The sequence below is a fragment of the Mastomys coucha genome, unplaced genomic scaffold (genome assembly GCF_008632895.1).
Source record: "Mastomys coucha isolate ucsf_1 unplaced genomic scaffold, UCSF_Mcou_1 pScaffold1, whole genome shotgun sequence".
Taxonomy (NCBI): Eukaryota; Metazoa; Chordata; class Mammalia; order Rodentia; family Muridae; genus Mastomys; species Mastomys coucha.
The window spans coordinates 66,779,787-66,792,050 of record NW_022196891.1 but is presented as its reverse complement, the minus strand read 5'-3'; the positions used below and the strand labels follow the sequence as shown (position 1 = coordinate 66,792,050).

At 41.6% G+C, this 12,264-nt stretch overlaps 1 protein-coding gene across 3 annotated transcripts in view; it reads left to right on the top strand.

The window, feature by feature from the left end:
* The window catches only part of Nuf2 (NUF2 component of NDC80 kinetochore complex), a 33,118-nt gene that overhangs the window by 14,409 nt on the left and 6,445 nt on the right, over positions 1–12,264 (top strand). For all 3 annotated transcript variants that reach the window (XM_031388625.1, XM_031388630.1, XM_031388638.1), the window contains 7 exons: positions 1,401–1,498; positions 3,097–3,170; positions 4,349–4,445; positions 5,561–5,623; positions 7,468–7,605; positions 10,231–10,371; positions 11,193–11,368. In XM_031388625.1, coding sequence (XP_031244485.1) covers positions 1,401–1,498; positions 3,097–3,170; positions 4,349–4,445; positions 5,561–5,623; positions 7,468–7,605; positions 10,231–10,371; positions 11,193–11,368 — 787 coding nt within the window. The remainder of the gene's footprint in view (positions 1–1,400; positions 1,499–3,096; positions 3,171–4,348; positions 4,446–5,560; positions 5,624–7,467; positions 7,606–10,230; positions 10,372–11,192; positions 11,369–12,264) is intronic.

Below are 12,264 nucleotides of genomic sequence, written 5' to 3'. Positions count from 1 at the left end.
GGCTCCCCTGCTGGTCTCTGCTCACCCTGGGGCTGCCCGGCTCCCCTGCTGGTCTCTGCTCACCCTGGGGCTGCCCTGCTCCCCTGCTGGCCTCTGCTTATGGGGGTGCAGCGCTGCTCCCCCTGCTGGCCTCCATCCCACTGACTTCTCTTCCACTCCACTGACCCTCTCATCTCTAGGTCCAATGTGCTATTGTTATCCTTTCTGGCATAATTTTTATTTAGATACCTTCTTTTTCAGCTTTAAGAACTGGATTTGGGTTTTTAAGGAACTGTCTTTTACCTTCATAAGACTCGATATTCTTGAGCAAATGGGGCACTTTCATGACCCGATTATAATATTGGCCACTGGTGCTTTTTCAAGGTATTTCAATATTGTTTTCTTTTTATACATCACATTGTTCTAGCTTTGCTTTTTATTTTTCTTAGATTACAAATTTTATGCTATTTAATGCTGGATTCTTTTGTTTATTGCTTTAAATATTTCTGGGTACTGTCTTAGCCTTAGTACTTTCTTTGTGTCCATGTACCTATTAGAACCAGTTTCTTTGAGACCTCCAGAACGATTTAACTTCCCATAGCCCGTCCGTACCTGGGAGTTCTTAGTCTCACCAATTCTAGTTGCTCTGGCCTCTCCCAACTCCAAAATCTCATCTTCTTGACTCTATAGGACCCAGGAACTCTGTTGGTATTCTCTGGTTAGGACAGGCGCATCCACGGGGCTCCTGTCTTCAGCTCTGAAGGCGGTTTCTGTTATGCATTGCATGTCCTCTGCTTTCCAAAACTTTTGCTTTATTTATATTTTGTAGCCATTTAGCGGCCATGGAGAACTGGGTACACCTGGAAGGAGAGATGGAGATGGAATAGGATGGGCGGACAAGAGAAATAGGGAGCCAAGACAAAGATTTCTGATCGTGGCTCAAATTTTAATTTTCAGCTCTGCATTTATATAGGCAAAACCCCAAAGACCCATCCCTCTGTTGCTTGTTTCAGCTGGATTGAGTTGCAAAGTAAGCTCAGTAGGCAGCGGTCAGCTCCTCAAGGCTCAGGCAGGAAGATGCAAATGCAGGGAGGCCAAGCACTGACTCCAGCCTTCAGAGGCTCTTTTAACCAACTCAAGACTGGAGGAAGGGCTCAATATTTGGTGTTTATTTTAACTTTAGAGGGTTGTGGTTTCTGCACTTCTGTATAACCAAAACTAGTTTGCTTCCCCTGTCCCCCCCACTCCCTTCCTTCTCTTTCCCCCTCCTTTCTAAATACAAAGGTAATTCCAGTCTATACAGACATTCCGCACTTTGGTAAAGCATACAGTTTTATTTGCTTTAAGCAAAGCCATAGGGAAGAAATTATAGTTTTACACTCTGTTGTTTCAGTGGTTTATAGTTTTATTTTCTATTTTAGAAGCAAACCGAACAAGTCGTTTTTTAAGTGGCATTATCAACTTTATTCACTTCAGAGATTCATGCCTGGAGAAGTATGAAGAATTTCTTCTGCAAAATGTAAGATTTAAGTATATTTGTTAGATACACATCAGATCAACAATCTCGTGTATGAATTATTAATTTGTTTTGAAAATTTGTCGCAGATCCAATTGTTACATGCTTGTTACAATTTAATTTGGTTTTATATTTATGTAAGATAGGCGTTAGCTTGGGGGTGATACTTTGGAATCAGATATTCTTGTTAACAGAGAAGAGTCTTGTTTTAATGTTGTAGTTGAGACACTACTTCTTGCATTAGGAAATAGGTTTTTTCCAGATGGTTGCAAGATGCAGTGTTCCTCAAGTAACTGAGGTATCTGAAATCCGTTGGCCTTTTAAGCAAGGCAGAGTTGGACTGTCCGTTACCCTTCCTATCTAGCTCCACAGTAGAAGATGCAGTTCACCACTATCACGCCAGCAGACTTTTTCACTGTACAGCGTACAGACTTTGTGAAGACTATGAACCATTATTAGGGGCTTCATTCCCATTGCCCGTGCTGTGCACATGCTGCACTCTGAGAAAGGACCAGGGTCTGTAACATCAGCCAGTCTGACCTATGATGCCGCTAAGCTTACACTTCTGAACCTGGCACACACACACACACTCACATTCACACACACGCACACGTGCACACACACATACATACACGCATACTCGCGCACACACACATTCACACACACGCACACTTTTGTTTGTCTGCTTACTCCCATTTTTTTAAAGGACACAACAGAACGCAGACATTTCATTTCTGAGAAGCCTGAGTGACTGTCCTTCCTGCCACTGCATGTTGGTACCGCCGGGTGTCATGGTCTCTGTGCCTGTTACACTCAGTGCTTTAGTAAGTTGTTTCCCAGCTTTTCATTCATGTGATGGCTCAAAGAGATAGAGCTGTGTATGTTCAGGTCTCCAAAGCCTCTTTTCTTGAGATTTACCAGCATCTAACACAGTGTCTAGCCATTCTAAGACTCAACATTTGTGTCGGGTAAAGAAATTCTTGGGAATAGTGCCCAGAGGTTGTACCTGGGAATAGCGCCCAGAGGTTGTACCTAACACACACAAGACTGAGTTTACTCTCCAGCATTTTAAAACGGAGAAAAGCTGTTCTCAACTCATTTGTCCTAACTGTTCAGCTACTTAAACTTATTGTTGTTCTAATTTTGTGTGTTCGGTAGGGGTTGTGTAGTAACATGCACTTGTGTGCGCATGCATCCCTGTGTGCGGGTGCATCTTGTATGGGCAGAGACAGGGCAAGGACAGCAGATGGCTTTCTCAGTCATACTGCCATGTGCCCCATCTTGTTGCGTTGATACAAGGTTTCCCTTTAGGACAACAGCTTGCCATGTTGCCTACTCTGGCTGACCAGGGGCTCTCTGGATTCACCTGTGCGTGCTCAGCAGTGTTGGGCTTATAGGCATCTGCATCATACCTAGCTTTTTATGTGGATGCTGGGAGTTCAAACTCAAGCTCTTAAGGTTGCAGATCAAATAGTTCTAGGTGCCTGGCCCTGATCTTACTATTTTTGATGGTAAGTAAATATTTTGCAGTCTGTGTTTGTAGGTTTTTTAAATGCATTGTCTGTTAAAACATGCTAATGTGAGATTAAATTGTATCATAGAAATCCTCTATGGACAAAATACAGCAGTTAAGCAATGCACACCAGGAAGCAGTGCTGAAACTGGAAAAACTCAAGTAAGTGAGAGCTTTCCAGATGAGATGAGCACAGCAAGGGCCAGGGGAGAGCCAAGGGCCACGGGCAAACCATGTAGTGAGTTCTAGATGACAGTGCCACCGTCCTCACCAAGTTTCACCATCTACCTGGAGAAGTGGCAGGGTAGTTTAGTCCCTTTTTCTAAAGACAAAACTAGGATTTCCCTCCCTAGCCCTGCATTGGTTCTCAGTGATTCTTTCTTGTTAGTGCCCCAATAAATATGCTAGCACAGCAGAGGGGAGGGATTGTTCACTCTCTCACTAGGAGCTACAGCCTGGGCCCCAGTATTACCCCCATCACTGGCTTTTTAAAAAGATCAAAATTTGCAGTACAGTCTACTGCGTGGATACTGTTTTGTGCTGTAATAATTAAATGGCTGTGGAGCCATCATAGATTGAGGACTGTCTGCACTGATTTTGAGCAGTCAGATTTTGTTTGTCTGATTCGACTCTGTTGATGTCTTTGAAGTTTTCTGTTTAAGGTCTGGTAAAATGCCTCTGTAGGCAACAGTAAGCGAAGAGACTGATAGCGAGAGATACATACTATAATTTAGCATGACAGAAAACAACCACAAACTAAATCACAAGGAAATGACAGTTGGGAGTGAATGTATGCAGTGTGTGATACAGAGCATTGCGGTGCTGTTGTCAGAACTTACGTGATCCTAGGATGTGAGGAATTCTTACACACAGAGGATAAAAGTTAACCTTACAGAATCACACAATCAAAGTGGCCAATATCTTAGCTAGTTTAAAATAAAACTTCAACCTTTGTGTGGAAGAGACTTAGGTGCTGATGGGAAGGATGGTAGTGGAGAGTAGCTGACCCAGACCAGGAGGTGTATGGTGTGAGAGCCAGGACCAAGTTAGGGAAGTTAGCACTGGGCAAGAGAAGAAGGCCTTGGGTGTTCATTCTAGGAGTGACAGTGGATGACGTCTGTGCGTGGCCCTCATTAGATGGTAGGAAATTGGGTGCTTTCACCTGATTAGTTTTTGTTCAATAAAAGATAGGGGACATCTATTAAATGGTTATCCTGAGAGTATGTAATTTAGAAACGAGGAGTCAGACCCTTCACTTAGTGTTCAGAGGCATAGGTTTTACTTATACCTTTCAAACTTAGGAATTCACAAAGGCTTTTAACCTGTTTTGTTGTGTTTAGTTCGGTTCCAGTTGAAGAGCAGGAAGAGTTCAAACAGCTTATGGATGACATTCAGGAGCTGCAGCACCTGCTGAATCAAGATTTTAGACAGAAAACGGTATCCATGGGACTTTTAACATGCACTGTCTTAGTTCACCCAGCTGGGAAAACCATGGCTTTCCTTGCTAAAGAAACAATATGTTGCTGTGTGTGTTTATGTTGCCAGTGCTGTGTACATTCTGGATGCAGAGAATTCTGGAGTAGTTTCTTGGGTTTGGTTCTGCTGTGAGGCCGGGGTACCCTGGGCACTATAGCAAACCCTCAGGGACATCGGGTCCGTTCACATATTGATAGGAAGTTCACTAGTGTTCAGCATTAACCTACACTAGTTAGGATACTTCGTTCCCGGCTTCAGTGTTCGCTCGTGGCACTTTCCCTGTGAATCTGTGAAGCTGGACCTTGAGAAGTTATTATTTTAAGAGTGCATATCAGTAAGAGGAAATGACAACTTCCAGGTCTCAACTGACTCCTAGATGTCTGAGTTTTTGTGCTGCTCAGTAGATACCACACACACCTGATGAGTTAATGATTATTATTTAAAGGGAAACTCTTTCTCTCGATTTTCATATTAATATTTGAAATGCTACAGTGGTATTAGGACAGATTATGCAGGGGTTTTGTCTTATGTTTTGCTTTTTCATTATCACTACTGACATATTGACATAAACAAGGGGAAGGCTGGTTTTGGCTCACAGTTACAAAGAGGTCAGTCCACTATGGAGGGGAAGCATCCTAGAGCAGTTATGTAATGGGGACAGGAAGCCAGAAGGAGTGCTTTCGAAGTGCACGGCAGCACACATCTTCCCAGTGCCCTGCTTCCTCAGGCAGGAAGGGCTGCTGCCTCCTAAGATTGTGATCAGATTTGGTCCATCAGTGGGTTGAACTGTCTGCCCACTAGTCGAGAGTCCCTGGTGAGCTAATTGTCTCCAGAATGCCCCTCACAGGTACACTGATGGGCAGCCTTTACCATCCAACGTGTTCCTTAATCCATTTACACCTAACAAGGCTCACCACCAGGATGAAGAAAGGGACCTTAGACTCTTTTACCAAGAAAAGAAATTCCTCTTTTTATCGTATGAAGAAAAAAGAAATTCTTTTTATCATATGAAGAAGTAGCTAGTGGTTTAATTCTAATGTTTTGAATCATTATAGCACAGTTGTTTTTTTCTTTAGACGCTGCTGCAGGAGGGATATGCCAAAATGAAATCAGATATTTCAGAGAAGACCAAGCACTTTGTAAGTGTTTCTCTTCTCTAGTACTAGCTTCTGAGCGTGCTGCTGTGTCATCTAGCGTCTGAGCGTGCTGCTGTGTCTTAGCTGTGTGCAGACAGTTGTGTGCAGTTCTCTATCAGCTTTCCCTCAAGAAGGAAACTAATTTATGACTTTTTTTTTCAGCTTAAATGCAGAAACAATTATGAAAGAAAACAACACTAACATTCAGAAATATATGAAGAAAACAGAAAAGACCCAAAGTTAACCATATGATCAGTTATCTACCTATCTCTATATATGTATTTGTATATAGATAGATAGAGATATAGATATGTATACATATAATGGATTATTTTTCTAATGTACACGTATCTGTGTAATTTTACACAAATAATGTTATCATCAATGAGTCTCAACTTCACACATACCCTTAATATTGTAGTATAGATAGTTACCAGGAGCTTCAAAATCGCCGCATCTTATCAGCAGCTGCGCAATAGAGTTGGATACATGGACATGACTACTATTATCCATCTTTTCCCTCTGTTTTTTCTGTATTGCTTCTAACTTTAGTATGCTGTAAATGTGTATGTTTGTTCATCAGCCTATACTAAAATCCTAATTCAGGATTAAAGGAAATGCACATTTAATCTTGGCTCCTGTTGCCAAACTTACATTTAGAAGGATTCTAATTTCTATTTTTAGCACCAAAATACAGGTATGTCCATTTTTCTACACTCTTGCTAAAAATAAAGGTTTTCAGTTTTTACATTTTGTTTGTTTGTTTGTTTGTTTGTTTGTTGTTTTGTTTTGTTTTTTTGAGACAGGGTTTCTCTGTGTAGTCCTGGCTGTCCTGGAACTCACTCTGTAGACCAGGCTGGCCTCGAACTCAGAAATCCGCCTGCCTCTGCATCCCAAGTGCTGAGATCAAAAGTGTGTGCCACCACTGCACAGCTTCAGTTTTTACATTTTTAAAACTTTTTCAATCTATTTTATGGGGAATATCTCCTTTTAATTTAACTTCTTTTAATATAGTGAGTTTTGGTCATCTTTGTAAATCTTATTTTGTAAGCTAAGCTGTTTGTAGGCTTACTGTTTTATGTGTGTATTTATTTTTAAATTTTTAAACTGTTTAGTCACAGTTTTAATGTTACTGTTCTTTTGGGTGTTGTGTGTACTATTTGTTCAGAGGCAGTGAAGATGTCCCGTTGGAGAGAACTTGAGTTTTCTCTACCATGGAGGTAGATCAGTAGACTTGGTAGCAAGCAACCTTGCCTACTGAGCTATCTTACAGCCTAAGAACATTTTTTTTTAAGTCAAATATTTTAGAAGAATTACACAAGCCTTACATATAATATATTTTGTCATAAAATACTAAAAATCACATACAGAGAGATGTCAGTGTAGAGAAGGCTTCCTTGTCCTGGCCTGCGTTTCGGGATCTTACCTCTCTCGATTCTCTTGCGTTGCACACACACCTTAGGGGCTATCACTTTGGGTACCGGGGGAACAAATGTAACTTTTTAGAACTCCAGCCAGGCCACATGGTCAACATAAAACATGTCGGATACATAATCTTAGTGCTGCGTGTACTTGAGTTGCATAGGAAGGGGCGTGGAGGATGTGGGAGGAGAGTGCTCAAGGGTCCGTGGGTGTTCTTAGGAAGGGGGGCTGCAGCATCTTAGGAGGGACACAGTGATCTCAGGAATGCCACTGAGGGCAGGAAGTGTCACTCTGAGGAATGGAGCAAGCTACGGTAGACAGAAGTCAGTTTACCCTGCTACAACAGACATGAGCCTAAGTTCTATTATTGGTACTCAATGGAGCTTTTATTGTCTTACCTGATTGGTGAAAACATTTCTCAACAGAATGAACTGAAGCTGTCAGTAGTGTCTTTGAAAGAAGTTCAAGACAATTTGAAAAGCAAAATTGTGGACTCTCCAGAGAAGCTGAAGAACTATAAAGAGAAGATGAAGAGCACCGTCCAGAAGCTCCGCAGTGCCAGGGTCAGTTGCGTTTGCCGTGTGGTGCTTTCTGAATTACTTAACATCTATACAGATTTCTCTCTTGAATTGCTATGCTCATCTCTGACGTGTGTGGTGTAGAGGGGAATGATGGAAGCATAGGACAGCCGTAGAATCCTGCTGTGGCTCTGAGACTTTGGCCTGGTGGATCTACAGGAAATGCTGTGTTTGTGTGGGACTTCATCACTTAGAGGAGAAAGGTGTTACACGTAGTATACAATCTTATAAAGAATAACTAAAAATACAATGTGAATTGTGAATTCATAAAGTGTGTTGGCGAGCACAGGGCACATGTGAGAAGCCTTTTTCTCCTGATGAATTTTGTTTCAAATATAAAACTGCTATAGAGAAGTTAAATCAGTTTTAGAAATAAGCTTTAATAAATAGAGGATGCTTTAGAATAACAAAATGAGAGAATTCAATTTACATTTGGATGAACCAGATAGGAGAGGGCAGTGGAATTTGTCCTTAGTATTTAATTATTCAAGGCAGAAGAGATGTGTTCCAGGCCAGCGGCTACTTCTACTTCGAGGGGTGGACTGAGATGGGAGGGACAAAATTAGATGAGGTAGTCAGACAGTTTGGATTCTCTTTTTCAAACAAGGTGTTAAACCTATCAGTTTAAAAAAAAAAAAAAAAGTCTATCCTTGTTATTATCCAGGTAATTCCCAATAATAAAAATTGTCACTAATAATAGTGAAAGCGATCGTCAGAACCAAACCGGGAGTGCAGAAAGAGGTTTGAGAATTTATGGGGAATGGCTGGTTTGTTTAAAAACAGTTCTGATGGACCTGGTGTTTAACTAAGCAGTAGCATGCTTGTTCTGCATGACAAGGCCCTGGGTCTGAGCCTGTCCTCCATTAAGAAGGATTCTGTTTAATTAGCTGTTCCTCTAAGGAGAAAACGGCTGGGCTATTTCTGAAAAGAAATCCTTATGTGAATTAGACACTTAAAACCTTCACAGATTTAGAACATTTATACAATCTTTGACCAAATGGAACTCACATACCCCACCCCCATAGTCTGACATTGTAGCCTAGACTACCCTGGAACTCCTGATTCTCCTGTCTCCTGAGGGCTTAGATTACAGGAAAACTGTCTTTACATTAACATGAAAACCCAAAGCTTAGAGAGAAAAGATCTGCTAAAACACATTTTCTGTGCCTGTGAAGTGCTCTGGTTGGTTTGTGTCAACTTGCCATTATCCTAGACATATCTGGGAAGAGCGAGTCTCAACTGAGACTTGGCCTCCATCAGATTGGCCTGTAGGCAAGTCTATGGGACATTTCTTGATTAATAATGGATATGGGAGGGCCCAGCTCACTGTATGCTGTGCCATCCTGGACAGGTGGGTCCTGGGTTTTATATGAAAGCAGCCCAAGTAAGCAGTGTTCCATGGCCTCTGCTTTAGTTCCTGCCTCCAGGTTCCTGATTTCCCTTCATGTTGGGTTGTAAGATATAAGCTAAAATAAACCCTTTATTTCCTACATTGCTTTTAATTTTATCTATTTTTAATTTATGTGCATGGATGTTTTGCCTGCATGTATGTCTGTGTACCATGTGGGGCTAGTACCTTTGGAAGCCAACAGAGGGTATCAGATCCCTGGGACTGAAGTTCCCAAACCACTGAGCCACCTCTCCAGACAGCCCAGCTTGGATTTGGTCATAGCCTTCATCACAGCTACAGGAAGTGAGTGAAGACCTGAAGGCAAGGGACTGATCCATTGTGCACAAAGGGTATTTATGAACTCATTAAAAAAAAGAGAGGAAGAAACAAAAATTAAGCAGTATGATTAGGTCTTTGATGAGAAATTCAACTGTTTAGGAAGATAAGGCAGGCAGTAGTCTGGTTGGGAGAAGGAAAAATGTCTGCATTTGGTATGTGGTTGTAGTGAATATATATTTCTTCTATAATTTTAAAAGAGGAGTTTATCTTTTTAAAGAAACAGGTGTCAATAATAATTATTATTTAAACAAACAAATATTATAATAGCTAATATGACTTCCCTGTAGTATTCAGAAGTAGTTTGAGAATTTGCAGAGCAAACCTTTGGATTGTTTTGGTGATGCTGAGACTCAAACCACAGGGTGCCACAGGCACTAGAAGAGCATTCACAAGCTAAGCTCTGCCCAGCCACCATGAGCCCTTTCCCTCCACAGGAAGAGTTTGAAAAATTAACAGTGAATTGTCAGCTGGTGAAGTGGGGCAGTTTTCTTTGTTAAGGATATTTTGAGTTTAAAAAATGTAGTTGAGAGATAAGAGCACTGGCCGTTCTTCCAGAGGAGATGGGTTCTATCCCCAGCTCTTGCATGGTGGCTCATAGCTGCCTGTGACTCCAGTCTGGAGGATCCAATGCCCTTGTCTAGTCTCCTGCACCAGGTATGCACATGATGTATAGACATACATGCAAGCAAAGCACACACGCACATTAAATAAGTAAATAAGTGAGTGTGTCATTACATGTTTGACATGTCAGTGACTTAGGAACTTAATTGTGTATTCTTCAGCTTTCAGTAGCAAATGCAGAAATTACTGAGGAGCAAATGAATTGACCTTGTGGCTTCATAAAAGTGAGTAGTAAACTGCTCTTTTTTTCCCTCCCAAAGGAAGAAGTGATGGAGAAGTATGATGTCTACAGAGATTCTGTGGATTGCTTGCCTTCCTGCCAGCTGGAGGTGCAGTTATATCAAAAGAAGTCACAGGACCTCGCAGATAATAGGGAGAAGCTAAGCAGCATCTTAAAGGAGGTGTGTACTGGACAGTACTGCTGCCGCTTGTGATGGACTGTCACAATGCGCTGGATTCGCTCTCATCTTATGTTTACTGTCTTCCTAAAGAAAAACTAAAGTTGTTCTGTAGAAGTGTGTTCTGAGGAGTCGGGCTTCCTCCCCTAAGCATCGGGATGTCAAGACATGCTGTAACCTTCAGATGAAATGAATGATAGGTTAACATAGCACAATTTAGTAATGATTTGTAGCTCATCCTAACCGATGTGATCACTTACCATCAGTGTTGTAAAGCCCCCGCTTAGTTCCCAACATTGCACCTCGGGTTAATAGAGATGTCAGCTTAGAACAGAGTCTCCTCTGGGTATGAGAGGCAGCTCTGTCATTTCAGTGTCTCGGATGCTTGCGATCACTTTCAGATCTTATTCAGGCCACTCCCAGCATCGCTAACATTACAGTAAAAGTTTGTTGTTTTTGAAAGGGAGAGGGGGCTATTGTATGCCTGTCATTTGTCAGCAGGGGAAGCTCTCTATGCTGGCCAGTCTCTTCCGCCGGTACAGTATTTCTCTACTGAGCTTTCAGAGCCTGAAGATTTAGTTCCATTTCACAGTTGTGTTTTATTTGAACTCTCCCTAGAAACCCTTGCTTGTTTGCTTACTTTTTTGCTTCCTTCCTTCCTTCCTTCCTTCCTTCCTTCCTTCCTTCCTTCCTTCCTCCTTCCTTCCTCCTTCCCTCCCTCCTCCCTTCCCTCCCTCCCCCTCTCTCCCCCTCTCTCCCTTCCTTTTTTAAATAATAAATCCTATTTGGTTGTGTTGATTTTAAATATTCTTCATAAAACACAGAGCCTGAACCTGGAGGACCAGATTGAAAGTGACTCATCGGAACTAAAGAAACTGAAGACTGAAGAAAATTCCCTCATAAGACTGATGACGCTAAAGAAGGAAAAGCTTGCCACCATGCGGTTCAAAAGAAACAAGAAGCAGGAGGATGTGAAGCAGTACAAGCGGACCATGATTGAGTATGCGCGACTCCAGTGTGGGGCTGAGGGTGCAACCAGGAAAAGCTCACAGGCTTTCAAAACCAGGCTTTCTTTGTCTGTCTATCTGTCTGTTTATTTTCATTCTAAATAGTTGTTTTTAATCTGCATAATTTCCAATAATTGTTTTTATTGCTTTCCACAAAGTGACTGCACTGTCAAGCCAAATCCCGGTCTAGATGAACAGCTACATTCTAAGGATTTCTTTAGGAAACGTGAACCTAATGTGTGCCTGACAGTCTCGTACTTAGGCTAGCATGCAAGAGGAACAATTGTGTCCAACTTAAAATTACTATTCTGTTCTGTTCATGTTTTCAAAAAGGAATCTTGCCTCTGGTCACTCTGATACGTATAATTCTGTCTACATGTAGAAATAGCACAGGGTTTTTTTTTTTTTAATTTATCTGTTGATTGATTGGTGTTTTTCTAGTTGTTTGCTGCTTTTTGAGACAGACAGTTCCAATTTCTTCATGTTAATCTTTAAAGGCATTGGGCACTAGTGTTTATTTCGGTGCACTTGAGACAGACTGACGTAGGGGAAAAAAGTGCATTAGAACAAAGAAAAAAATCTTCCTATTATTCGTAAAAACGAACACGTTGCTAAGTTCTCCTGAAGTATGTAAGATATTTCACCAGTGGTCTCTATGTCAATCCTTGGAATGTGCCTTTAGAATGCGTGCCACAGATAATGTCTTGGATGTCACTCCTTTAGTCCTTAAGTGTGTCATTGGGACTGTCGAGTATTTCCGTGTATCTGAAAGGAAAAGACAGAAGCTGAGGATTATCTGTATCTTGCCAAATGTGCTGGGAAGTGTACTACTGCGCATCCCCACTAACAGTGTCTACTGCGCATCCCCACTAACAGTGTCTACTGCGCA